The 13,323-nt window shown below is 43.6% G+C and overlaps 1 protein-coding gene across 1 annotated transcript; it reads right to left on the bottom strand.

Moving 5' to 3' along the window:
* Window positions 1-1,337: 1,337 nt before the first annotated feature.
* On the bottom strand, window positions 1,338-12,938 carry fam83d (family with sequence similarity 83 member D). The gene is made up of 5 exons (XM_078554964.1): window positions 12,846-12,938; window positions 12,134-12,777; window positions 7,283-7,450; window positions 4,513-4,637; window positions 1,338-3,858 (listed from the first exon to the last, which is right to left on the bottom strand). The coding sequence occupies exons 2-5, from the start codon at window positions 12,605-12,607 to the stop codon at window positions 2,877-2,879; spliced, it is 1,749 nt and encodes a 582-aa protein (XP_078411090.1). The 5' UTR covers window positions 12,608-12,777; window positions 12,846-12,938; the 3' UTR covers window positions 1,338-2,876.
* Window positions 12,939-13,323: the final 385 nt, after the last annotated feature.

Raw genomic sequence — 13,323 nt, 5'->3', positions numbered from 1 at the left:
CAGTTTTGCTTTAAAAAAGAGTCAACAGTATTCAAGCAATGTATTTCTTTAATTGCATTCCTACTGTTAGCCAAATCTTGCTACCTACAGATTAATGCTGGAAATTGCTGTAGCTTGAATTCTAAAATCAAGCGTGGTGGAGTTTCAGCTCCCCATTTTTCCCATAGCAAGAATCCTCAAATGAAGGAGTTTCAATAATTCGAAATACAACAGTGGAATTTCTGTCTGGGAGCCCAGAGTGGCAGTGATTTTTGACCCATTATTTGACTTTACAGCACAAAGATATACACGTAAAAAGACAATAAAGAAAATTGGTTGTACAGCAAATAAACATACAAACAGCATCAGATATCCCAGCCACCCATTAAATGGACATCAAGTTTACACCATTAGCCCCCATCTAAATGTTTGAAATATTAATGCACTAAAATGTTAGTTAAGGCACCATAGTCAGTCTGTTTTACATGTCATTTACAAGCAAGCCCCTTAGCTCCAAGGCTGGGAGTAGAGAACAATATGCCTTCTAATATTGCAAGATGGTTGCTTTGACTGCTAAGATTAGGAGCAGACTGGGGTTGCTTTTTATAAGGCAGTTTGCAGAAACCCTGAGCAGTAGCAGTAGGTTAATGTTCTTGCCAATCATCATATAACTACTTTTTTGTGGTACGTTATTTACTGACAGGTTTGAAAATAGAATTTTATTATAAATGGAACACATATGGAGCAGAGAATTACTTTACAAAAGATTGAGTCCGTCACTAGTGGATGCTGAGTTAAAATTATTGCGGCAGGAGTTCCAGATCATACAGTGAACTTGATACTAGACCCTCACCGGGACCTGGGACGTGAATCTATTTCAAACTCCATTTGATAAGGATCTGGTAGTGAACAGTTACGGCAGTCTCAAGACATTTCTTATGGCTGTGTATACAAGGTCTTCTTTAAATTGGCATTAATTGTTATTTCTACTCATAGGAAGCTACAGGCTAGTTGGTAGGAGGGAAAAAATACAACGGCCTCAAGCTACAGAAGTTAGAGTTGTCTCTTATGGCTAGGGTAGAATAGAAGGATGATCGGGTATAACATCCAAACTGGAAATGCCCGATTTTGACAATAGAACATACTCTTCTAATTCAGAGCTCTGGAATTCTATTGAATAATTCTAGTTTCAAAGGTATAGTTGCTAGTTAAACAAGGCCTACAGTACTACATTATGTGCATTTTTTTTAAAAAATCACCAGTTTTGCTTTAAAAAATGAGCCAAGAGTATTCAAGCAATGTATTTCTTTATAAACTGCTTTATAAACTTGTAAAACAAAAATAAAAATACCTGGAAAAACTCAGCAGGTCTGGCAGCATCTGCGGAGAGGAACACAGTTAACGTTTCGAGTCCGTATGACTGTTGAAGAGTCACACGGACTCGAAACATTAACTGTGTTCCTCTCCGCAGATGCTGCCAGACCTGCTGAGTTTTTCCAGGTATTTTTATTTTTGTTTTGGATTTCCAGCATCCACAGATTTTTGCTTTTATAAACTTGTATCCAGTTTTGTACCAATGTTAACAGGGATTTCAACCTTTACCCACCCAGGTATTGAAAATGGATGTCTAAAACCAATGTCCCTCAACTTGAACATAAAATTTACAATAATTAAAAAAGTTAAAGACATTTGATCAGGAACATTGGGCAAGATCGAGCAAAGACATTTCCACTTGTGGGAATGTACAAAATAAAGGGTCATGAATATAAGATGGGCAACAATAAATCCAATAAGAAAGAGAAACTTATTTATTCAGAGAGTGGTGAAAATATGGAACCCACTACCAATTGGGTTAGCTGAAACGAATAGCATAGATGCGTTTAAGGGGAAGCTGGATAAGCAAATGAGATAGAAAGAAATAATTGGATATGTTAATAGGTTTATATAAAGTAGGGTGCAAGGAAGCTCATGTGAAACAGAAACACTAGCATACATCAGTTGGGCCAAATGGCCTGTTCCCTCTGCTGTAAATTCAAAGAAATGCAGAGTTAAAAATCAAAAATTATATTCCCCAACTTCAACTGAGACAATGCATTTGAATGTTTCCACATGCATGTTTTATAATCAGGTTTACATTTTTTTTTTTGCTTTTTCACTTTAGAAACCATTCTAAATTCAAAATCCGAATAGATCAACTGCTTCAGGATAGACCCCAAATTGTTGCAGCTACCAGCACTGGGATGGTTTTTCTCAGTTATAGTCACTCTACTGTCTTCATCCGTCATGCCTGTGACTTTTGAATACAAGATATAACAAGGTCCTTAAGGGAAGAAAGACTTCCGTTTATAGAACGCCTTCGTGACCTCAGTTCATTTGATTGTTGGGATCTCTTCATTGCACAGGATCTTTTACGCCCACCTGAGAGGGCAGACAGGACTTTATTCTAACATCCCATCTGTAAGACAGCACCTCAGGCAGTGAAGTGCTCCCTCAGTACCAAAGTGGAGTGCAATCCCAAATTTTACACTCAAGTCTCTGGCGTGGGGCATGAATCTGAGGTGAGAGTGCCGCCACTAAACAACACCCGACATACAGTGACAAAGATCTTCTTTTAAAAACGAGACATTTATTTTTGAGGGAGGCACTGTGTCAACAACGGGAACAGTCCTTCTCCCTCACACAAAGAAATGCTGGCATGAACAATCATCATAGTTTACCTGCTAGCTGAACATATTACTATAGAATCATATGCTCAACTAGCATTAAATTAATAAAAAATTCTGGTCACTGATATTAATCCTTGACTAAATATTGTACTACGAGTGCCAAAGTTCTACCAACCACCAATTAATTTGCACAAACCTTGGAGAACGTTAATCAGGCGCAGATTAAAGTGTTTAGTTTCGCAGCGCCAAAGACGCCAACATGGTTACATCCCTGAAGCCCAAAGCTCTATTCCTGCTCATCAATTCTCTACCGCCCCTGGCATCGTACTGGCCCAGCTCACTGCCGTGGAACTTATTCAGGTGTTGGCTCTTCGAGAGGATGGTAACCATGCTGTCCAGCTTTGAGCGAATGGTGGTGTAGTGAAACTGTCGTTCTTTTGTGAGTTTCTGAAAGCAATTCCTCAGCGAGGAGGGGTTGGCGCTGTAGATTCTTGCATGAGGATAACTGGCAGAATCACGAAATGGCTGACTTTCAGAGGCAGCGTGGGACAATGAACTACTTGAGCCATCGTTGGAATCTTTTGAGGTGGGAGGCAGCTGACTGGACGAGTTAGTTGACTCTCCACTGTCTAGACATCCATCTGTATCCAAGACCTTCGTGGGAGACGGCGCTTCAGGGGCGGTTACCGTTTCAGGAAAGGTCTGAGTTGTGCTCGATTTTGATAGGAATGCAGTTTGTGTTTCCACCTCCTTCACCAAAATACAGGTTTGAGTGGAAGTACTGTGCACGACAATCCCTGGCTGCATCTCAAGCTCGGTCTGTGTAGAAATGCTCATCACCTCCTTGTTCCTAAGTTGGGCTTTATCACCAAGGGTAGACGCTTCAGACACACGACTGCCCTCTGAGCTAACAGACCTTTGTGAGCGCGGCTTTTTCTCAGACTTTTGCTCCAGAGCCTCAGGTTTCCGCTTATTTGGAGAACATATCATAATTCTTTTCTCCAAGGTCTTAGTGACAGTGGACTGTCTGGACAGCAACCTCTTTGCTGCAATCTCTTCATAGATGGCCTGATTCCCATAACCTGCTGACTGGGTTGGTATTGGCTGTGATTGGGCGTACAGGATTCTGAACTCTTCATCGTAAAACTCGGACAATTGCCCCGAGAGCACAGTCAGATTACTGCGATTCAGCTTCCCGTCAGTCCAAGTGAAACTGAAGAATGAGACACAGCAAAGCGTGAGCGGAGAAAAAGACACTGATTTTAAAAAAGTTACACACAATGATTGCTTCAAGGACTAATTGCAGAACAGTCGGAATCTAAGCAACATTGCCCAAAGCATTTGTCTCCGTTCCTACCCCAATGTAGTCAACAACATTTGCTGAGGTTTAGGGCCACTGGCAGTCTGGTGCCCCATCCAAGTGGTTATTTTTAACCCGTGCACCTACATAGTGAGCGTCACATACTCTGAAGGCGCCTGAGTGACAACCACAGCTGGCTTCCTGCTTCTTGTTCCAAGGAGTGGAAAGTCAGCTGTGGCATTCAATGCTGTAATCAGATGAATGATTCCTTCATACAATATTATGTAACACTGAGTAAAATACCTTCCATTGGAGAACATTTCAAAAGTATACTGCGGACATGGGTGAGGGTACTGAAAACATTACAAGCCCCCACTACCTCCAGGCAAAGAGGATTCACTGAACACCTTTTCTTCACCACCCTCCCCCATAAAATTTAACGGACACCCACTTTTAGGAGGTCCACCATCCTACAATATAAAAGGAACAAAACCAGCTACTTAATTTTTTTTTAAATGTAGACCAGCTGCAGAACATGCAGAGTTAAAAATACCATTTAATTTTTACCTGTAAGAGCCTGTGGCTACTCTATCACAATCAATTAACATGAATTTTTCATGGACTCTGCCGATGACTTTGGCTCCTGTTCTTGTGCAGTAAGTGCAGCCTGTTACAGTGCGGACCCTCATCCTCTGGAAAGAAAGCAAATCAACAAATTTGAAATAAGGCCCATCTGAGCAGACCACATCCACACATTTTTATGGATATATCTCCATTTCATTTGATAAAGAGACTGCTTACTATAGAATAGAACCATACAAATAGATTGGATACAAGCCAGGAATGTTGAGGCACTATAATTGGACCTCAATGTCCGGAGGTGGACAGGGGGCGGGGATGATAAAACAGTTTCCCCTCCTGACAGTGATCAAATAACACCCCAGTTTCTCCTTGTATCTGCAAACTTTCATACCAGCATTTCTGATATGTCGCCCTCTTCACTTGACCTTACAATGGTTGACAGGATCCTCCACTGTTAGTCTCATTTCCTGCACTTCTAATCTCATCCCTTCCCCTCCCTCCCAGAACCACGATAGCGTTCCCTTCCAACCCACCCGACTCCGAATTCAACAGATCCACCATTTCACCACCTCTAGCGAGATGCCGCCACCAATCACATCTTTCCTTCCTCTCCCCTTTCAGAAATCTGAAGGGGCTGTTCCCTCTACGACACCCTGGTCCACTCCTCAATCACCCTATCACCACTTGCTCTTCCCACGGCCTTTCACCTACCCTCTCCTCACTGTCCAAGGTCCTAAACACCCCTTCCAGGGGCAACAGTGATTTACGTGTATTTACTCCAATTCAGTATACTGTACGTGCTGCTCACAATGCGGTCTGCTCTACACTGGGGATACCAAATATCGATTGGGTGACTGCTTTGCAGAACACTTCCATTCAATCCACAAGCACGACCCCCAGGTTTCTGGCCGCCTGTCATTTTAATTCTCCACCTTGCTCTCACACTGACTTCTCTGTCCTTGGCCTGCTGCAGTGTTCCAGTGAAGCTCAGCATAAACTCAAGGAACAGCACCTCAACTTTTGATTAGGCACTTTACAGCCTTCAGGCTCAACATAAGAGTTCAACAAATTCAGGCGGTAACCTCTGTCCCCCATTTTGTTTCCTTTATCTTTGCAGCTTTTAGTTTCAACTCATTTTTTTAATCATCCTGCCGTTCACACCTCCTCTAGACACATCCTTTGTCTCTTTACTTGTCCCATTCCCACTCCCTTTGGCTCTGCACCACCAGCCTTTTATCATTTAATCTCTCCTGCCTACCACCCTATCACAGACCTCTTTTGTTCTTTTTCACACTCATTCCCCCCCCCCCTTTCACTTGCTTAACAACTATTGCATTTGTGACATTTCCCCGTTCTGATGAAAGGTCATCGACCTGAAATGTAAACTCTGTTTCTCTCTCCAATTTTCTGTTTTTATTTAAAGAAGGACTAGAGATTCATGGAAGTTTGTTTTTTTTTGGGGGGGGAGCGGGTGGAATTGAAGACGGAGCAACAGCTGATTGTGCCTCAGGTATTGTGTTGGGCTGTGGGAGAATCAGTGCTCATTATTCTAACCACCCACAGCCTGACGGCCATCAGGCGAGAATGAGAAGAGAATAAAGGTTAATTTTGCACAGCAGCGAGCGATTGGAGGTGACAGAAATCTGGACCTGTAGGTGAACCAGGTGCAAAGAGACCAAAAGACAGGTAGGCACAACAAAATAGCAGAGGAAAGGAAAAGACAAACTGTTCTTTTTAGTCACTACAATAGAAAAACTAAAGCTGGACACACTCCAATTCCCACTTGTCACCAAACGACCATTGTGAAAAGACAGTCCATTGTTGCCAATTTGTAAACAGCCATTTTTAATATTTATTTTTTGTAAACTGCCACTTTTTTTTTTAATTCGGTCATGTGATGCTGCGACCCTCGCTGGCAAGACCAGCACTTACTGCCCACCCGTAATTGTCCTCGAGAAGGTGGTAGTGAGCTGCTTTCTTGAACTATTACAGTCCATGTATTGTAGGTACACCCAAAGTACTTTCAGGGAGTTCCAGGATTTTAATCCAGTGACAGTGAAGGAATGGCGATACAGTTGCATGTCAGGATAGTGTGTGACTTGGAGGGGAGCTTACAGGTGGTAGTATTTCCAAGCGTCTACTGTCCTAGCCCTGGATTTGAAAGTTTCTGTCAAAGAACCCTTGGCATGTTGCTACAGAGCATCTTGTAGATGGTACACGATGCACTAGGGTGGAGGGAGTGAATGTTTAACATTTTGGATGGGGTGCCAATCAAGCACGTTGCTTTTTCCTGGATGGCATCGAGCCTCTTGAGTGTTGTTGGAGCTACACTCATACAGGCAAGTGGAAAGTATTTCATCATACTCCTGACTTGTGCCTTGTAGATGGAGAGCAAGCTTTGGGGAATCAGGAGGAGAGTCACTTACCACAGAATTTCCAGCCTCTGACCTGCATTTGTAGCCACAGTATTTATGTCGCTAGTCCAGTTAAGTTTCTGCCCAATTCAGGGCATAGGTTGAAATGGTATAATTCTTTGGTGGGCAAGACCACAATTCTGAAACATCTCCTTGCCTTTCTATGAAGAGTAGCTGAGAAGAGTGGAAAATTCACCTTGGGTTTCTCCTCTTTCCCCACCCCACCCTTTCAAAGTTCTGCATCTGGCCAAAGCCTACCTCACAAAACGCACACTCGATGCACAGCGGTTGCATTTGCTGAAAAGGGTGCATCACATTTTCATCTCCATTCAAATACATACCTTCTCCTCCTCCACCAAGACACCAGCATCCCGACACATTTGCTGAAACTGTGGGAGCCCAGAGTGATCGAGGAGGATGTAAACAGGGATACGTCTCTTTTGGCTAGCCTCGTGAAGGTCTTTGAGGATGTCAATATCAGTGAAGGAGTCCATTACCAGTGCAATAACCTACAAGACAAAAAGGGAAAGAAAATTAGAAATGAATATTTCAGATTTTTACATGAATTTTGGGTTGGGGTGGTGGTGGGAGGGGTTGGGGGGAGGAAAGAAGAAAGACAGAGGTGTACTTTTGCAATCGGAAACCAACACTCTACTGCCATGGAAAACCGATTACAGCCACAAATTACTTGCGGGCATATTGAACTTTTTAAGGAAGGCATGTGTGTTTTTAAAGAAATACAAGCAAGGATACTGAGCAAGATGGCTGGAAAATTCCTATGTGCATTATACTGACAGACATGTCCTGAGAAAACATGGAATGTCACACGTGAAAAGGTGTCATGGTCTTCTTCAAGCAGAGACACTTGAAAGGGAGATAAGAAAGACGCAAAAGACTGAACTTTAATGTCCTGTGGTTGCAGAGACAGGAGACTGATTACCACATCTCAGCAGTCATCTAAAATCCACCTCCTGTTGATTTATATCTCAATGTGTAAAAAAAAAAGAAATAAAACAGACTCCGATGGCAAGACTTTTTTTTCCCCCTTACTGGAATACACAGGAGAAAATGGGTTAAAAAGCCAGCTGCAGAGCAATGCAGTGTGTGCTGTGTGTGTGACAGCAACAACACAATCAACTAGTCACCCCTGCAGTCGCAGGCGAAGCCTCTCTCTCTCTCTCTTTGATGCTGTAGCCAAGGCTTAGCAAAGCCACAATCAAAAAGGAAACGGGACAGCTTCTTCAGCCAACCTGCAGAACCAAGTGTCTCCAAACCAACTGGTAAACTGCCAAAGTCAGCTCTAACCGGAATCACGCAAATTAACGGCTGCAACACAATGCCATCTATACCTCACAGACAAGCCAAATACTGATTCGTATATCTTTTTTAAACTTTTATTTGGACTCTCAACTTCTCATTTCTGATCTGTGTGAAGGTGTGTTGCGTTTTTATTATTTTTCTTGGGTTTTTAGTAACAAATAAAAACGTACTCTTTGACTCAAGAAAGCCTGGTTAAATTGGCCCTAAAAAATAAATATACATTTGGACTGGGAAAAGGTATCCACGGGGGAAGGGATCCCATTTCAATTAACCTTGTTGTGACCAACCAAAGGAGTTGGATAGAGAAGGGGAGCCAGCTCATTCCTCCTCAGCTGGAAGCATAACAAAATTGGGGTCCTGTTCAGAAGTTAACAAATTGGGGGGGGGAACCTTGCCTGGGGACCGGTCGTAACACTACCCACAGCCTTGGCTCCTCTGGAATAGGTTTGGCATTCCCTCTGGCAATGTATGTCATCATCATATAGCAGGAAGCAGCAACAGGGGACGGAGGAGACTGGCAGTAGTTACTGCAAGAACCATCCCAGCACATGTCACCGCTGAAGTCTTCTCTCCTGTTTAATACAGTCCACCTTTGACACTACAGGCTTACCTCGTTCAGATAAAGATCCCTTCAAACCAATATCCATCCTACTGCATGGCCTCACTACACTATCTGAAAGAAGCTAATGCTGCAGAAGTTTCAGGGTTCATTCATACCCTTGCCCAAAGGTAGATGACAAATACACATAAATATATATTTTGTCTAGCGCCTGTCTGGCGTCACTCACAAGAAAGGCTTGAAGGTCTGGATGAGTCAAGTAGTGCCTTCTATTTTCCCTTGTTTACTGCCAAGGCTGGCAGTCTTCAAGGCACAGATGATGTTCATCTAGCCATAAATCTATGCCAGCATAGTAAAAACCATCGCTAAGACATGCAGTAAGATTAGAGGGTGACGTGAAAGAGCAAGCACTCTTCATCTCTTATTTGATCCCAGTTGTTTGCTGAAGAGTGCAGGTCAAGCTGGGAGTTTTTAAGTATAAAAAAAGGCAACAGGTAGTTCAGCCTTCACCAAACAAGCAGACATAGGAAACCCAGGTCTTATTCCCCATAAAGGTGATGGTGTAACTCATTTTTGAGGAAATTTAGGCCCTGGTGCCAAAATCCTAGACCCAAACTGGCACACAGTTAACTGATATACAGAGTGTGGGTTCATAGCTTACTTGACCTGAGCGACCAAAACATCACATCAGAGAAGACGACGTATTCATTTCAGATTGGAGACGGGTATAGAAACTGATTTGAGAGAATGTGGGTATTGAGTGAATGAATGAATGAGTAGCAACTCAGAACAAAATATAGACAGTCCATTAGTGATGGAGATGGGTGGATGGGTTTGCATTTACAGTGCACCTTCCTGTCCTCAGGATGCCCCAGAGTGCAGCCCAGTCAATGAAATTCTTTCTGAAGTGTGGTCATTGTTAATATACAAGAACAAAGGTTTAACCTTCAAGTTTTTGCAGGGGGAGGGGAATAGAGAAGGGGAATGAAGCCAGTATTAAGAAAAGGGAAAACATTAAGCAAGTCAGAATGCATCAGCTCCAGTATTATAAACAAAAGCATGCAGTGGCAGTAACCGACACTAAGTGTTTATAAAGAGAATATAGGGCCAGGCAAATAACAAATAGCCTATTATAACTTCAGGAGGTAACAAGAGAAAAAGTTTTAAAAAAGGAAGTAAAGACAACTCTTTACAGGCCTAACCAAAACAAAGCAAGTAAAGGTCAAAAGATCCGTGTTCAAACTACTATTTCAAAAAGTAGCTCATGGGTTTAACGGCCTATGAACAAGTTTTTAAAAGCTAGAAGCTAATAAAATATTTTGAGATATTCAATTTTAGTCAAGCTGAGAAAAGGTATTAGAGGTTAGGCAGTAATGGGACAAAGTGGGACATGAATGGAAGCAAATGGCTGGATATTTGGGGAGATAGTTAAACTGAAGCTGGTAGTGCTTTAAAAATATGTGGAGTTTTATTGTGGATGGAGTAACACTTCACATTATGGAGACATGTGGTTTGAATGCACTACACTTCGAATTCACTCCCTCCACCATTGGCACACAGCACAGCAATGCATACATTGACAAGATGCACCACAGCAACTCGCCAAGGCTCCTTCGACAGCATCTTTCAAACCCACTACCTCTACCACATAGAAGCACAAGTAGGTGCTGATGTTCCCATACACTTAAAGTTCCCCCTCCAAGTTACACATCATACTGACTCGGAAACAAAATGCTGTTCCTTCATCACCACTGGGCCAAAATCCTGGAACTCTCTCCCTAACAGCACTGTGGGTGCACCAGCAGCACAGGAAAGCTGCTCACCACCACTTTCTCAAGGGCAATTTGGAATGGTCAATAATTCTTGGCCTTGCCAGCAATGCTCACACCCCATGAATGAATTTTTAAAAAATGTTATCTGAAAGAACCTGATATTCCAGCTTTCAAGGCTATTTTACACCATCACCCAAAGGCAGCTGATAAATATTTGCACATATATATTTTATAATGGGTCTATGATAGAGATCTGCAAGCAGTAATCCAATCTCAAAAGCTCGCATGACTGAAACCTTACAAGCTTCTCTTGTATATTAGTGCATCTGTTCAGAGAGGGTGAATCATCACCCTGTAACCTACTCTCTCAGACCTATACCCTCTGTATACACCAGACACACCCAAACTCCAAGCCACCTACTCATTGCTGCCAACTCTGCCATCTCCATGGTGACAACAGCAGGTTCACAGCACTGGTATAAATTGCCCTAACAGGAAGTTAAAGGGGCATTGGTTTTCCTGCCTGTTGTGCCATTTAATAAGCTTGCCTTCTCACTCCTCTGAGATGGAGAGAGAGACACAGAATTCCAGAGCTTGGGGCCTGAAGGCATAGCCACCAATGGTGGAGCAATTATAATCATAAATTGGGAACAGTGAAACATATTAAACAGTAACCATTGGACAATGAGGCAAATTCAAGCTCATATTAACCTCCAGCTCTGGGCTCCGCTGATTCCTGGCCCTCGAATGCACAAGAGGCCAGAAGTAGCGGAGCACATATTTCAACAACAGGTTGTGTGACTGGAGATTACAGGAGGTAGGAAGAGACAAGGCCATAGAAGAATTTGAAAATGAGACATTGCTTGACTAGGAGCCAATGTAGACCATTTAAGTCCTTTTAAACTTGAATATCCTGTGCATGTACTGTAGAAACAAGTGGCAGCTAATTTGCATAGAGCTAGGTTCCACAAACAGCAAAGTGATAAAATGACCAGAAATGGTGTTGGTTGAGGCATAAATATTGACCAAGACATCAGGAAAATCTCCCCTCGCTCTTCCTCGAATAGTCCCATGGAATCTTATACATAACTCAATGGGGGTGTAGCTGGGGTCTCAGTTAAGTCTCATCAGAAAGATAATGCCTCCTGTCTATGCAACACTCACTAGGAGCATCACCCTGGATTTTTTGCTGGAATCTTTGGAGTGTGAAATTGTGCCCTGCACACCCAAGTCCAGGTAATTAATATAGAACAGCAACAGCAAGGGTGCCAGCACCAACCCTGCAAAACTCCAGCCTGGGAAACAGTCAACCCGGTTTCCTGTCACTTAGCCAACTTAGTGTCCATGCTGCCACTGTCCCTTTAATTCTACAGGTTTTATCTTTGCTAATAAGCCTGTTATGCGGCACTTTATTCAAAGCTTTTCATCTTCAGCATTCAACGTTTAAGTATTTTAGAAAGAAAAGTTGGACATTTAAATTAATGATCCAAAATTTTAAATAATTTTAGCACATGGAATGCACTAGATTCCCATTTCAATACCTTCTCTGCCTTCCTGATGAGTTTCCTGATCGCCTCCTTGCAGCTATAGATGAGCTCTCCATAGCTGGGCTGGAAATACACCTCCACCTGGGTCACTCCCCGGTACCAGTTGTCCGGATATACCGGCCACCCAATGTCCAGAACCGGGATCTCAACGTCCGAAACATCGGGGAAGTAAGTACCCGAGGAGTAATCGTTGGAGCCGGCGAAGGACTGGTCGAATGGCTCGCTGTCCGGCTCAGGGGGTCTGATGGTGGACTGCAATATGCCAGCAATCTCATCGGCCGACAGGAAGCCCTGGACCCTCTCCCTTTTCAGGAAGGCGGTGTAAGCCTCCTGGCCCCCAGAGATCAGCTCTTCCAAAGCCAGGCGTTGGGTCTCGCTGTAAAACTCCCTTAGTCCCACCTCCTGCCTGGGAGCGTTTGACCACCTGGAAACTATTGGCAGGTCATCCAGACACTGGGAATCATTCATGGTGTGGGGCAGGTAGAGCCAGGGACTTCAGACACAGAACTTGCTTAATCCCAGCTATCTGAGTCTCCTGCTGGTTCCTGCGGCCAGAGACCTGGGTCTCCTGCTGGTTCCTGCGGCCAGAGACCTGGGTCTCCTGCTGGTTCCTGCGGCCAGAGACCTGGGTCTCCTTACTGGTTCCTGGGGCCAGAGACCTGGGTCTCCTGCTGGTTCCTGCGGCCAGGGACCTGGGTCTCCTTACTGGTTCTTGTGACCAGAGATTTGGGTTTTCGAGCGGTCTCTACAGAAAGTAGTCGAGCTCCTTTCGCTGCCGTGTCTCCCCTACACTTTCGCGCGATAGCAACTAAACTAGAAATGATTCAAACCACCAAACTCCACAGGCGATTGGTCACAGTCAGAGCTGTGTAGGCAGTTTCCCTGACTGCTTCTCTTTTCCCCACCCACTGCTAATCTTGAACTTTGCCTTCTCTTTAACGGATTTTTGACAACAGCCCTATCGCGATTGGCTCTTGGTTTAAATTCATCCAAAAACAGCTGGGAAGGTTCAGCCCACTCCAGCCTCTTTAACAGGGAGAGCCTGCCCCATTCTGTAGTTTTTCACTCTCATGCCGAGTCTAGCCAGGCAAGTAATAACATGGAGCGAATTCAGAGACAGTAGTATTTAGCTGAAATTGCAACAAGGAGTGCTGACTGCTGGGTGTGTTAGTTGCAGTTGAAAC

This window comes from Cetorhinus maximus, chromosome 13, assembly GCF_964194155.1.
Source record: "Cetorhinus maximus chromosome 13, sCetMax3.hap1.1, whole genome shotgun sequence".
In the NCBI taxonomy this organism is placed as follows: Eukaryota; Metazoa; Chordata; class Chondrichthyes; order Lamniformes; family Cetorhinidae; genus Cetorhinus; species Cetorhinus maximus.
The sequence above is the reverse complement of the archived record's forward strand: the minus strand, read 5'-3'. Positions and strand labels throughout refer to the sequence as shown.

Bases quoted from the DNA above. Each gene is read 5' to 3' on its own strand.
- fam83d (XM_078554964.1), bottom strand. From the start codon at position 12,607: ATGAATGATTCCCAGTGTCTGGATGACCTGCCAATAGTTTCCAGGTGG. The intron at 4,638-7,282 runs GTATGTATTTGA...CTTTCTTTCCAG, and splicing joins TCTTGGTGGAGGAGGAGAAG to AGGATGAGGGTCCGCACTGT. The intron at 3,859-4,512 runs GTAAAAATTAAA...CTCATTCTTCAG, and splicing joins GTAGCCACAGGCTCTTACAG to TTTCACTTGGACTGACGGGA.